Consider the following 12,748-nt stretch of genomic DNA (forward strand, 5'->3'; position numbering starts at 1 on the left):
GGGAAAGAAATTTTCTAAATACACTAAGGTATGTGAGCTTTTCTGCAGTCCTGATACGTGTACACCTGCTTTCTTTCTGACATTTTCAGACTTGCAAACTAAAATGATGAGGAAGATGAGTGATGACAGACAGACCAGATTCTCTAATAATAGAACATAAGCATCGCTCTGCTGGAAGGACATGGCAAGAAAGACAAAAACCTTGCTGCTTCAAGCTCTTTCTTCTTTTCACCACTGCTTAAAAATAATAGCAGCACTTTTTACCAAGCAGTGTTAAAATGTATAAGAGGAAAGATGAGGATTTATCCAGTAATCAGAAAATAGAGAGAATAACGCGGAAGCCGTCTGACTCTCAGATTTAGTTTATCTGCTCTGGTAATGAAAGTGCATGTTGTGGGTTTTGTTTTCACAGATCTGTTGCGGTGTTTACGCTCATCTTCCTCCATTTCACCATCTGCATGGTTTTAATTATTCACCTGGTGCTGCACCAGTAAACAAGCCTGTTTTTGTCACATGATGACGAACGGTGCACATTCTGTGTTTTTCTCACGGCCACATCTGTCCTGCCAAATGACACTTGTGCTTCATCAGCTTTCTGTGTGCATGACTTTAAATCACTGCAACCACCAACTCAGAAGTCGTATACAATACAGTAATATGTCCTGATTAAATGTTAGCGAGAGGAGGTGCATACTTTCTTGGTCAGGTGGATTTTCTGCTTTCCACATTTCACTAACCACAATCTGATTGCTGAATCTGATTGTACTGATCTTCATCACTTCATTTTCTCTCATCTTCCTCACATATTTCTTACTTTACCATTACATGCTCACCAGCAGTAGCTGCTTCTTGTCTCTTTGTCCTTGTTTGACTTAATCCAAGTCTCACTTCTGAGCCTGTCTGCATCCCACTGGCTATACTGTGTAGTCACATGACTCCTGCTTTGTTGAAATCCATTGCATGCCCCCCGTCCTCTCTCCCGTCTCCCCTCTTACTTTGTTCTCATGTGCTCATGTGAGAGGTCATATGAGGACGTGTCCCCTCTCTGTGAACCGGCGTGGAAACGGGTCAAAACCCTGTTGTTAGGTCAGGCTACATCCAGAGGACGTGGTCTTTCTTTTATGATTCTAATCGTTTCACCTTTTATTACCTTTCATATCTTTACAATAGCACTAGTAAAGCAGTGTTTATTAGGAGTGGGTGATATTGCATAAATTAATCACTGTCTTTCATAAGGCTTAGACAGCCATAATAATGATGATATATATAAAAAACCATTAACTACAGTTTTCCCTGCTACTCATTTCTGTCTCTTAATGACTGTTTAAAGAGACATGGCAAGGGAAAATTATTGAAAAGTTTTTGAAAGTTCTAAAAATCATAACACTGAAACCAGCAATACAAACAAACACTGTATGGATCACTGCTTCAATAGACCAAACCATAATAAATTAAAATGAGAACTGTTATTTCAATTTTGATTAATATTTTTCAGGAAAATGTTGTTTACAGTCACAAAATCTATTTTATTTATGATTTTGGTAGTGTGTGTTTTTTTTATCTTTTTTTTATTTGTTATTTTGGGTATTTAAAATATGTTCCAGTTTCAGTGTTGATGTGTTATTTACAAAATAAAATTTTATTGGTCTTTCTGAAGGTGAACTTGCATTATTATGCTGTTATCAATATGTTACTTGAAAATTGTCTCAAAATAACAATATTAGCGTTTATCTAAATAATTTCTGCACAATTCATCGGCCAGTAAAATTTGTATTGTGACAGGTCTACATATGAATAATTTCCACCAGCTTGTAATGTCTGCTGAATTAAGTGCAAGATATTTTTTGTCCCTGATCTGAATGCTGGAGCTTTTATGTTGATACCCTAGAGCTGTATTTGAGGTTTTTATTTTATTTTAAAGTTGAAACTTCCTCTGTTGCTCTGTGTTTTAATAAAGACGGTTTGTTAGGCTCGCTGGCAGCACTATGTTAGAAAACTATTGATGAACCTTCCTCCAACTTTACATAGTACAGTACTGAATCTGATGAAAAAACTGAAGAGTTTGAATGATTTATGATTACTATAAAATGACAAACTAAAAAACATCAACTATTAGTTGATAATAATGCAAAGTTGGTGCCTGTTTGATGGTATCTGATTGGCCAAGCTAAATGAATATTATTTTTTTCCCCCCTTTTTAAGGGTTTTTGATGGTACTTGATCTTCAAGTACCATCAAGTTCAAAATCTAAAATAAAATCCTTACACAGATTAAACCTGAACTGAATATTTTTAACCTGTATTTTGTTTTTGAAATTACTTTAAATATATACTCATTTTCTGTCCTAATTTCTGGTCGATGGGACGAGCATGAAAACCATACACGAAGTGGAAAAAGTCATAAAAACAATTTGAGAAACCAGTAAAAAACATTAGTATGTCAAGTTCCATTGTCAAAATCAGCAATACACCTCAAATATGTTTATCAATGTTCTATTTATCATTTTTCAAAGCAACTCTAAACAGGTGGGATTTTAGTCTTTATTTAAAAGAACTCAAATAAAACTGCTGTTTTGCAGTTTTCTGGAAAACACAGTTTGTGTAAAAGAAAAAGTCCAAATATTGGAGCCACTTAGTTTTCTTGAGTATTGTTAAAATTGCTTCATTCTTTTGACTTAAATATTGTGTTTTTATCTCCTCTTGTGTATGTAGTTACACCCCAGTTATCAAGTAAACATTAGTCCAGGTATTTCTACAGGCCGTGTAATATGGCATGGTCCTAATGTTCTTCATTCCTCCTGCTTTATAAGGCATAATTCCTTTTGCATCACTTTCATATAAACTTGAGCATCGGTTACACAAAAATAAAGTTGCTTCCTCCATATGCCGTCAACTTCTGTTTAATAAGTTTCTAGAGCTTTGTTTAAAAAAAAACAGACCAAAAGATAAGCCATTCTAAAATCTAACTTTGGGCAACAGAACTAACTCAGTCACCAGTTCTCCTCCAATAAAGCTCAGGGTCCTACAGTGGAGGTTGAACACAGTGTCACGGTGGTATGTGCTTTTCCACTGCTGTTTATTTCATAGAATGCGTCCAGATGGTGTATGTGTGGAAAAAAATCTCAGTGGAGAACTGGCAGTAATAAACCGACTGGCTGTTTCACAACATTTGGCGAAGGACCTTCTTTCTGTCAGTACATTTTTTTTGTCTGTCAATAACCGTCATTTCATGGTTTTCTCAATTGTCTGAGTAGGTGTTTGTGTGTCTGCGTAGTTGACTGACTCATCCAGCCAATAGCTGCAAGACTCCGTGTGTGACTGTCCGTACCTTTTGCTAAATATGCTAATAGTCCAACACCTGTTTGGATAAAAAGAGAAAATGCACATCTCCCCTGTCAGGCTCCCAGACTCCCACTCCTCGAAGGGGACAGAGTGAAACAAGTTGATTCTTTACGTTGAATCTGTAGTTTGGAGGGGGTCCCTGGATGCGAGCTCATGGTGAATGTTTCTCCTGTTCCTGTCGATTTTCTATCTTCTTAGATTCATTAGATTCACTCCAAAGCAAAGACATCATTCTTTAAACTTGGTGTCTTTTCCCTCTCTCTGCTCAGTGATGGAGCCCATGACGGTGACAACGTCAGTGGTTGGACCCGATGAGTTCGACCGCAATGCCCCGCGGATCTGCGGCGTGTGCGGGGACAAGGCCACCGGCTTCCACTTCAATGCCATGACCTGCGAGGGCTGCAAGGGCTTCTTTAGGTGTGTGTGGGGATTTTCAGTGTCACATCTTCATATTTCATGTAATCTAGGTAGATTATTTGCAATCTGTCATCTTAATAAACGAAAGCACAGAATTTTAAATGAAAGTTTTTAAGACTCAGGTTCCATTTCTAAGTTTTTGTGATGTATTTAGTTTTCCACAGACTTGGACTTGGTAAAGACCAGAACATGTATATGTTAAAACCCTGGAAATTACAAAGAGTTGTGTTTCCATTTAAGTTTATTTCTTAGTGACATTTAAATACAACTGATCTGTATGCTTTTGGTCATTGTAATTTACCAATAGTCATAATGAGGTCAGCTGAATTTTACTCTATTATTTCGTTACCTTCCTAAAATAATGGCCTAAGTCGTTTTTTGCCAAAAGTGTTGGGTTTTTTTTACCTTTATCATCTGGCAAAAAGAAGTGGTGATTTTATTTATTTATTTATTTTTTGGCAAAGTCATTTAGTTAGGATATTTTATTTTAGAAAGGTATCAATATCTAGGATTGAATTGGACTCAATTAGGGCTGAAACAATTAATTGGATTAATCGTGAATAATCATTTATTGAAATAATCCTCAATTAATTTAGTAATCAATTAATCATTAACTGTATACAAACTCAAAAAGACAATTTCCTAAAAAAAACAAAACAAAAAAAAACATAGTCAGCACTATAAATAAGTCAAAATCTGTACAAAATATATATACATTGTGCACTGAAGATAAAAACACCTCTGCCTGTAAATATGTAAATTCCTAAAACTTCTCAAGTGGCTTTTTTATATTCACTAGATTCAAATTCACTAAAAGGCTGTTGTTATTGCATTTTAGGCAACTTTTTTTATTTTATTATTTAAAGAAGAATTTAATTATTTTTTTATTTACATCTCTTAGTGTATTTCTAAGATGGTATAAAAAGCCTTAAAGAGTTAAATAAAAAATTTGTTTAATGTGCCAATTTCATTATCAGATTATTTCATTAATCGTCAGAATAATCGATAGATTAATCAATTCACTAAAATAATTCTTAGATGCAACCCAAGACTGAATGTATTTTCCTGTTAATCTGACAGAATTTTTTTTATTATTATTATACTGGAATGAATTGGATGATTTTATTTCAAGTTTGGATTGATTTGCATTCCTTAGAACTCAATTTAAATTAGAACAATTTGTCTTCTAAAATGCTTTAAAATGGGAGTTATTTTAAGCTTAGAAACTGAACTGAAAGACCGAGTTAAGTCTTTATGGAGTTTTTATCATATTGTTTCTAAAAATGCACCAATCAGGGTTTTCCTGGTTGAGAACAATTTCACGGTTGTCCTGAGAACTGAATCTGATTATTCATTTTTTAAGTACTATATCCCATAAATAAATTCTAGTTTTGATTTACATCAATAAATTAAAGCAATGCTAACAAGATTGATCACATCAGCTCATCAAATAACCGTCATATGATTTTTATTCAGCCAAAAAATGTGCATTGCACAACTTCTTCTCTTTTGCCTTGTTAACAGACAACAACGACAGTTGTTGCAATTAGTTTTCAGTATTTGACCTACAGATCAAAGATGATTGTTGATTCTAACAGAATCTGTGTAGTTATACTTTTAATACCACTGCCAATAATGAAATTTTTTCTGGACATTAAGTTTAAGTTTCCTAAGTTAGCATGAAATAAACATTTCTGTATTTTTTAGTTCATGGGTCATGCTCCTCTTGAATATGTTGGTGTTGCCTGCCTGCACATTAGCAGAGGACTCCGTGAAGAAGTCACTAATGTATGTGTGCTGTTTTGAGGTGGAGGTTCACAATGACTTCATTTCATGTGACCATGTGAGCCTTGCTTTTAGTGCTTTCAGAAACGTATTCATTATTCATTCGAGCCACTAATCCCTGCCACTAGCTCAAGTGTGAGGGATGAAAACATACTTACTTCCACAGAAACTGTGATTTTAAAAATACATTTACAGCACAATTTAATACTGTTAATTTAACTAATGTGAAGTTCTCTTGTACCTCTAAAATCGCGACTATTAAAGAAATAATTATTTTTCTTTGTATTCGGTAACAAGATTTTTTTTGCATTCATACAGACGCAGCATGAAGCGCAAAGCCTCCTTCACCTGTCCGTTCAACGGGAGCTGCACCATCACAAAAGACAACCGGCGCCACTGCCAAGCATGTCGTCTTAAACGCTGCATCGACATCGGCATGATGAAAGAATGTGAGTATGGCGATCTTTCTGCTGAAGATGTGCTCCCACAGTGGGGAGTTGGAGGTAGGGGTGTGAGGCCACAGGAAACAGGACATGACGATAATAAAGCTTGGTTTCCTCTTTGAATTTATCATGATTTATATAAACTTGTTCAGGAATTGTTGTAAACAAATGTGCTGCACCATCAAACTACGTCATAGAAATGTAAAAATGTATTCAAGTTACTTAGGATTACGTTGAGCTAGTCGTCAAATCTGTCTGTGTGATTGGATTGACTTCAGTCTTTCCAGGCGAGCAGAATAGACTCATAAAGTTTGTTAGTACACTGCTACCAGAGCAGGAAATGAAATGAAAACTGGATCAATTATATCAGATTGTAACACAGTCAGAGAAAACAACGAAACACATGTTCAATAGATCAGCTTTTGCTTACCGATAGATAAAAATATTTATTACAGATTCACATTTTACTTTAGCCTGTAAAATACCCACCAACAATTTGAGCTGACTGCATGAATTCATTCCTCATAACCACTACTAAGAAAAGACAACAACAATATTCATTTGGATCAGACTTTTAAACAAAGTAATTAATGCACTGCTGGCTGGAAGGAAACACTGTTCACGCCTTTTATTTCTGTAGCTGCGATTCACAACAAATCCAAATCGTTGAAAGCCATTTTTTCCATTAGCAGAACAGGTTTCATTCATAACCAACTGTATAGAATCCAATTTAGACCAAATTCATAATCAATGCGATTTGATCTCATCAGTATAAATATATAACCAAATTCATATCCAGTTACATAAAGTTCAATTTGAATTTAATTCCATTTAACTTTCCCTGTTAAAGGGTTGGGGCTAACATGAGTGTGTGTAACATATTGTTCAGACAATTGTTAACCACTGACAATTGTTACTTAACAATGTAACATATTGTTAAGTAAAGCATTACGATGGAAATTATTATTATTATTTTTTTATTGTACTTTTTATTCTTTTATTGTCTTTGCTTTCCTTTGTATGTAATCTGGACTCTGAGTCTGTAATAAAATCCATCCATTCATACATCCATACATACATACATCCATACATACATACAACATACATACATACATACATAAAATGTATATTTCCTGGAGTTGGATACCAGTGTGGCACTTAGTTCTAGTCCACACTTGAACAGCCAGATATCTGGGAAAACTAACACATTTTTATGTATTTTAGTCTTTTATCCACAAAAAAAGGTTACTTGTAAAAATTCTCACAAAAGTTGGAGTTTTTTGAAACATGGAGATTTGAGAAAACGGCGTATTTGTGTCCAGGCTCTTACGAAAACCGAGATTTAGGATCCCATGCATTACAGTCTGCAACAAATAATGAGTTAATATATCTACATATATTGACATGATTTGCTTTGACATGATTCACAATCGACATCATCTTTTGTTTTTCTAACTTTATGTTCTAATATGCTGTTTAAAAGTAGTTCAACCTCTATATCTGTTTTCACAAATGAACTCTGGCACCACGTTTAATTCCTAACAGGAAGTTGAGGTTGTTGTGAAGCAATCTGATTGGCTGACATAGGTTTAGCTTTGCTATACGCTTCCCTCCTATGGGTTTGGCATGTTCAAAACAACTCTCAGGGAAGTGTCTGTGTAGATTCATGTGGATAAAAGCTTTTCTGAAACCAATCCCGTGTGTATGAAATTTTTGTTTTTTAACAACTTGGCAGAGATATTTGCTTTTATAAAGACCAGAGGTTGGTACGTCTCCATTCCTCTCAGACACAGACACGTCTGTATTGTGTTCAAATAGAAATTGATTCAAACTGTAGAAGTTTAATATTCCTATAAAACACAACAACACTTCAATAAGTTACTTAGCGCACAGTAGCGGGTAGCTGTCTTCAGTCAGCCTTACAGGAGGGCAGTGAAAACTGAGAAGCATTCCAGACATCACTCACCAGTCATCATTCCGGACATTCTTTATATCACTGGGATGACTAAAACGTGGACTATCAGATTTAAAACAACTTCTTGATTCCAAACATCTTCAGCGTAACTCAAAAGCACCAGAAAATATGCAAAGCAGAGGGATGAAGTGCTAGCCTGAAGCTAACATATCTACTCTCTGTTTTGAGATGACTGCTGTTATATTTTTTGCTTATAAAATATATCAGTGGAGTTCCGATTAAGTGTTTGCACTATGTTTTGGATACCATGAACATTAATTAATGGAGATACTTCCTGTTGGGGAACCACATTCTAGTTTATTCAATGTTCACTATTATTTTGCATATTGAGCATTTGGTGGAAAACTACACTTTTTTAATTAATCTTGTGAGCTTTGCTCTGAACCAATCACCAGAGGAATTCAGAAGCTTTGAACTGCAGTTCCAAGGAGGAACTGCGCCTCAAAGGTGGGACTAGGCCCAACCAGGCGTTTTGCACAGCTGAATGGTTGCGATGGAGGTTAAAGGATTTCTGAATCATGCATGAAAGAATCAAGGCAGCACTCCAGATATATAAAATTATAACAAACACTTAAAAAAGTCAGGCTTGCATAATACTGCCCCTTTAAATGTATGGACAAAAATCCAGTGATATGTTGAGACGTTAAACTCTGTCACATAAATAAATCTTCAGCCGACTCATTTTAACTTTGACTTCAAGGCATGATGTAATCTCTCTGCCTCAGCTTGGAATTCCTCTGATGTAATATTCTTTTATTCATCTGAGTTACAGTAGAGCAGCTGCTCTGAAGCCACACAAGGCTTATCTCTAAAAGCACAGCCATCTATACATAAAATACCCTTTTAAAAAAATTATTTTAAGTCTTTTTTCAGTGTGAGTTACGCGTGCAACAACCCAGGGAAGAGAAACTATGCTTTTATTTCAAAAAGAGAAGCTTTCTGACTTATTTGTGTAATTTTAACCTTTACTCACATAAGGCTAATCAGTAAAAAGCAAAAAGCAACCAGACTTCCAAGAGAAACAGGAGGCAGTGGAATCAATAGGTTAGTGAAAACCGATCTTATTTGCAGCAAGGAAATAGGTAATAGAGTTTAAGGTCCATATGCATTAGGTTGGTAATACCATATGGCAAACTCAGTCCTGGGTCAAAAAGTAACTTCATACAATTAGTGTTTTTCATCTCGCTTTTATCCAAGCAGATGGTCGTTACGAGTCACAAAAACAGCATTGTGTCAGTGTTTGAAAAGCAGCTTGTTTCCAGTTTGCTCTTAACCTTGTTGGTTATGCATGGAGACCACCAGGCATGAGTGTAATGCGAGAACTAGACAACATGAGGAGAAACAATGTATTATAAAACCCCTCAACCCACCACCCCTCGCCCTAACCCAGAGTCACATCTTGTCATGACGGATTTATGAAGACTAACATTGATTGGTGGGTTTACTCTGCAAGGGACAAATGATCTCCTTATCCAACATTTATTACAGCTTCAGGACTACATCCAAGCCAACTGAATAGAAACAAAGACTTTCTTTATTTGGGAATGATTGTGCATTTGAGTTATCGTCAACTGTTACTTGCCAGCAGGAAATGCTACCTACAGGAGGACATCAGTAGATGTTTAGCTAGTAGGAATTGACAGGAAAAGTTCAAGTAAAAGCGTGGAAGTGTGGGAGACAGGAAGTAGGAGGGTGTTAGGAAGGAGTTGCGGATGTTTCACAAAGTTTAAGGTTTTATTCACAACATCAGAACACACTGTTGGAGCACGTGTTTGCTTGTTTGAATGCAGCAAATATTGATGCAGCAAAGCTTTTCATCTGCTGTTATGTCCACAGACTGTTATGTTGTGAAGTGTTTCATTGAGGATAGTTGGGCCTTGAGTGAGCGAAACAGATTGAAACTGTTTCCTTGTTTTCAGAGTTTGTTTTATACAGAGTGATTTAGTTTGTCAGGTGTTTGTTCGGTTTAACCTATTATTATTATTGCTATTATTATTATTATTATTATTATTGACATCTACTATTTTCAGAACTTGGCGTCTTCATTAATCACTACAGGAATTTTAAAAGAAGATCCATCCCTTGAATGCGTCATTCAAGATGATCAGGGATGGAAAAATTTTAGCTCTGATGCTGTTAGCCCAACATATGATGGCAGAAAAGATTACACAAAAAATCTTAATGTTAGAAACTGCAGCATTTATAATCTTCTTCTAGATTCATGTTTATAAGTTGCAATAAATAATGTTGGCTTATGTCTCTCAGCATGGTTAATAGCTTGATTATGTAGAAACAGAAGCTTTACTAATCTAATATATTTTTTAAAGAGTTGTTAAAATCTCTTTCATACTATGCTGTCATGAGATAGTGACAGTTTTAACAAATATGTTAAATAATATGTTTTTTATAAAAACTTTAAGATGCTTCCCTAAGTTTCTATCGTGCTGCTGCACGTTTTTAAAGCATCTTAATTTTTTTTTGTTTTGAATATATCAAAGCATCATTTGATTTGTCAATACTACCCACAAGTATCCTACATGCAGTCAGCCTTTTAACATTTCCTTTATTGAAACAAATTTATCTTCCAGTTGAGTGTCTTGAGTGCAACCACACCACATACGCTGCATTTATTTTACAGCAGGTCATTAATCTTCCCAAATATGGTCAATAACTTCTGTTTTTGTAATGCGTGTTACAAATATTAAACCCCACTTCAACTACTTTCTAAAATAGGAGCCCAATCTGAAGAGGTGCTCCCACTTCGAAGGCGGTTTACTCCAACAAATTACTCTTCCTAAATGGTTTTTTGAGTGTGCTAACTGGTTGCGATTTTGCAGAGATGCATTTGGCATCATTTGTGCAGCTGTGAGCCAGTCGGATTGAAGCCTCCCTTCTACAGACATGTAATCAGTCAAGAGTCCTTCTACTTAGTGAGAGGAGCAACGCGAAGGTGTGGATAACGGCACAACAACGTTGTTTTTCTGCTCGTGGTCTGCCCCGTCTGGTATTTTTTCCCTGAAAGGGAGACTGATCCAGGCTCATACATAGTGCGGGCGCTCAGTCCACAGGGTTGCAAATGTTTGAGCTACATGTGGTTGGCCGCAGAGGGTCCTGAAGGAACCTCGCAGACTGGGACACATGACAAGGTTTACGTCACACAGGCTCTGCGGTCGAGCGGACGTGGACATCATGAATTCCCTTTAAGAGTCTTCGTTATTTAGGTGCTAATTTATTGGTGGAAAATAAAGTGAATAGATCCCTTTTATTTCACATAGATGGTATGTCTTTGTGGTTGCATATAAGAAATCCTGTGTTGTGTTTCACAGACGAATGCACTCTGATTAATAGTGTGTGTAGGTGGATGTTTTTGCTTGCCCTTTCTCGGCTCTGCCAGCTGAGCTCTTAGTAAACACCCTGTCCTTATTTGACACAGGTTAGAGAGATGCCAGGAAAAGACCTCCCCACATGCATGTGTGTTTGTGTGTGTGCAAGTTGCAATATTTGTGAACAAGATTAAATTACAAGAGAGTTTTTGAAACATTTTAGACCACAGATGATTGAATTCCCATGTCTAGCTAAAGCCCTTCAAGTGGCTCCCTAATTCCTCATCCCCTGTCTGTGTCCTCCTTTTTTTCTGTCTCTTTGGCAACATTTACATCTATCTAGTGAAATCAACAGATGTTCAGACTGCTTTGGCTGAAAACATGAAATGGTGTCTGATTATTTTTTTTTATCAAAATGAGAAGATGTGATGACAAGTTTTGGGAAAAGCTTGAGTGGCTTCCGAAATGGTAACATGTTATATGGAGTATAACACTGTTCAGAGGACATACTTTGCCAGTCTATGTAATTAAAAGAAGTGCCTCGCCAAACGTACTCGCACCTCAGTTCTTCACATTTTGTCACACTAAAACCGAAAACTTCAATGTTTTTATTGGGATTTTATGTGAACACAAAGTACTCCCAAATTTTGACGTAGAAAGAAAATGATTTTTGAAAATGTGGCATACTTATTCTTCTTTTCTAAAGTGGCTCAGTCAGATTGGGTGGAAAGCATCTAAGAGCAATTTTTCAGTTCTGTCACAGATTTACAAGAAGCAGATCTGGACTTTGACTGGGTCATTCTAGCACATGATGTTAAGAGGTTTCTTCAAAGGATTGTCCTGTGTACAACTCCATCCATCTTCTCATCAACAGCGTCCCTGTTGCTGCTGAAGGAAATCATCCCCACACCATGATTGTGGTGGTGTTTTCAGACAATGTGCAGTTTTAGTTTTTCACCACAAAAAATGTAGTTTTGTTCTCATCTTCCACATGTTTGTTCTGTTCCCTTCATGGTCTGTGGCTACGAAAGAGATTTTTTAAATCTTCCTTTTAGCAACGGCTTTCTTGCCACTCTTTCATAATTGCTAGGTTTGTACTATCCTCACTTCTATCTTGTTTGTCAATCTCTGGATAATGATGTCCTTTTCTATTTAGGTGAAAGACACTGTGCGGTGGCTCTATAAGGGTTCTCTGTCTTTGGGTCTTTTACATCTTTTTACATCCAACATCTTTGGTTTTGGAAGTTATGACCAAAACCTGATTTGTTTCTTTTTCTTGACACCAGTCATGCTCTTTCCATTCCAGATGGGTTGAGATGGTACTCTGAGATGTTCAAAGCTCTGGATATTGCTAAGTAGCCCAACTATACCCTTAGACTTTTATAGACCTATAGCAGTAACCTGTCTGCTATAAATATTGCTATGTCTGGGGTCGTGACTTGACAAAATGTTATCTTACTTTCT

The 12,748-nt window shown here is 36.3% G+C and overlaps 1 protein-coding gene across 3 annotated transcripts in view; it reads left to right on the forward strand.

The window, feature by feature from the left end:
• LOC114161274 (vitamin D3 receptor A) overlaps positions 1 to 12,748 on the forward strand; it is an 87,295-nt gene that overhangs the window by 45,327 nt on the left and 29,220 nt on the right. For all 3 annotated transcript variants that reach the window (XM_028044594.1, XM_028044664.1, XM_028044515.1), the window contains 2 exons: positions 3,611 to 3,758; positions 5,862 to 5,992. In XM_028044594.1, the coding sequence (XP_027900395.1) occupies positions 3,613 to 3,758; positions 5,862 to 5,992 (277 nt within the window). In that variant the 5' untranslated portion in view covers positions 3,611 to 3,612. The remainder of the gene's footprint in view (positions 1 to 3,610; positions 3,759 to 5,861; positions 5,993 to 12,748) is intronic.

This window comes from Xiphophorus couchianus, chromosome 1, assembly GCF_001444195.1.
Source record: "Xiphophorus couchianus chromosome 1, X_couchianus-1.0, whole genome shotgun sequence".
Lineage (NCBI taxonomy): Eukaryota > Metazoa > Chordata > Actinopteri > Cyprinodontiformes > Poeciliidae > Xiphophorus > Xiphophorus couchianus.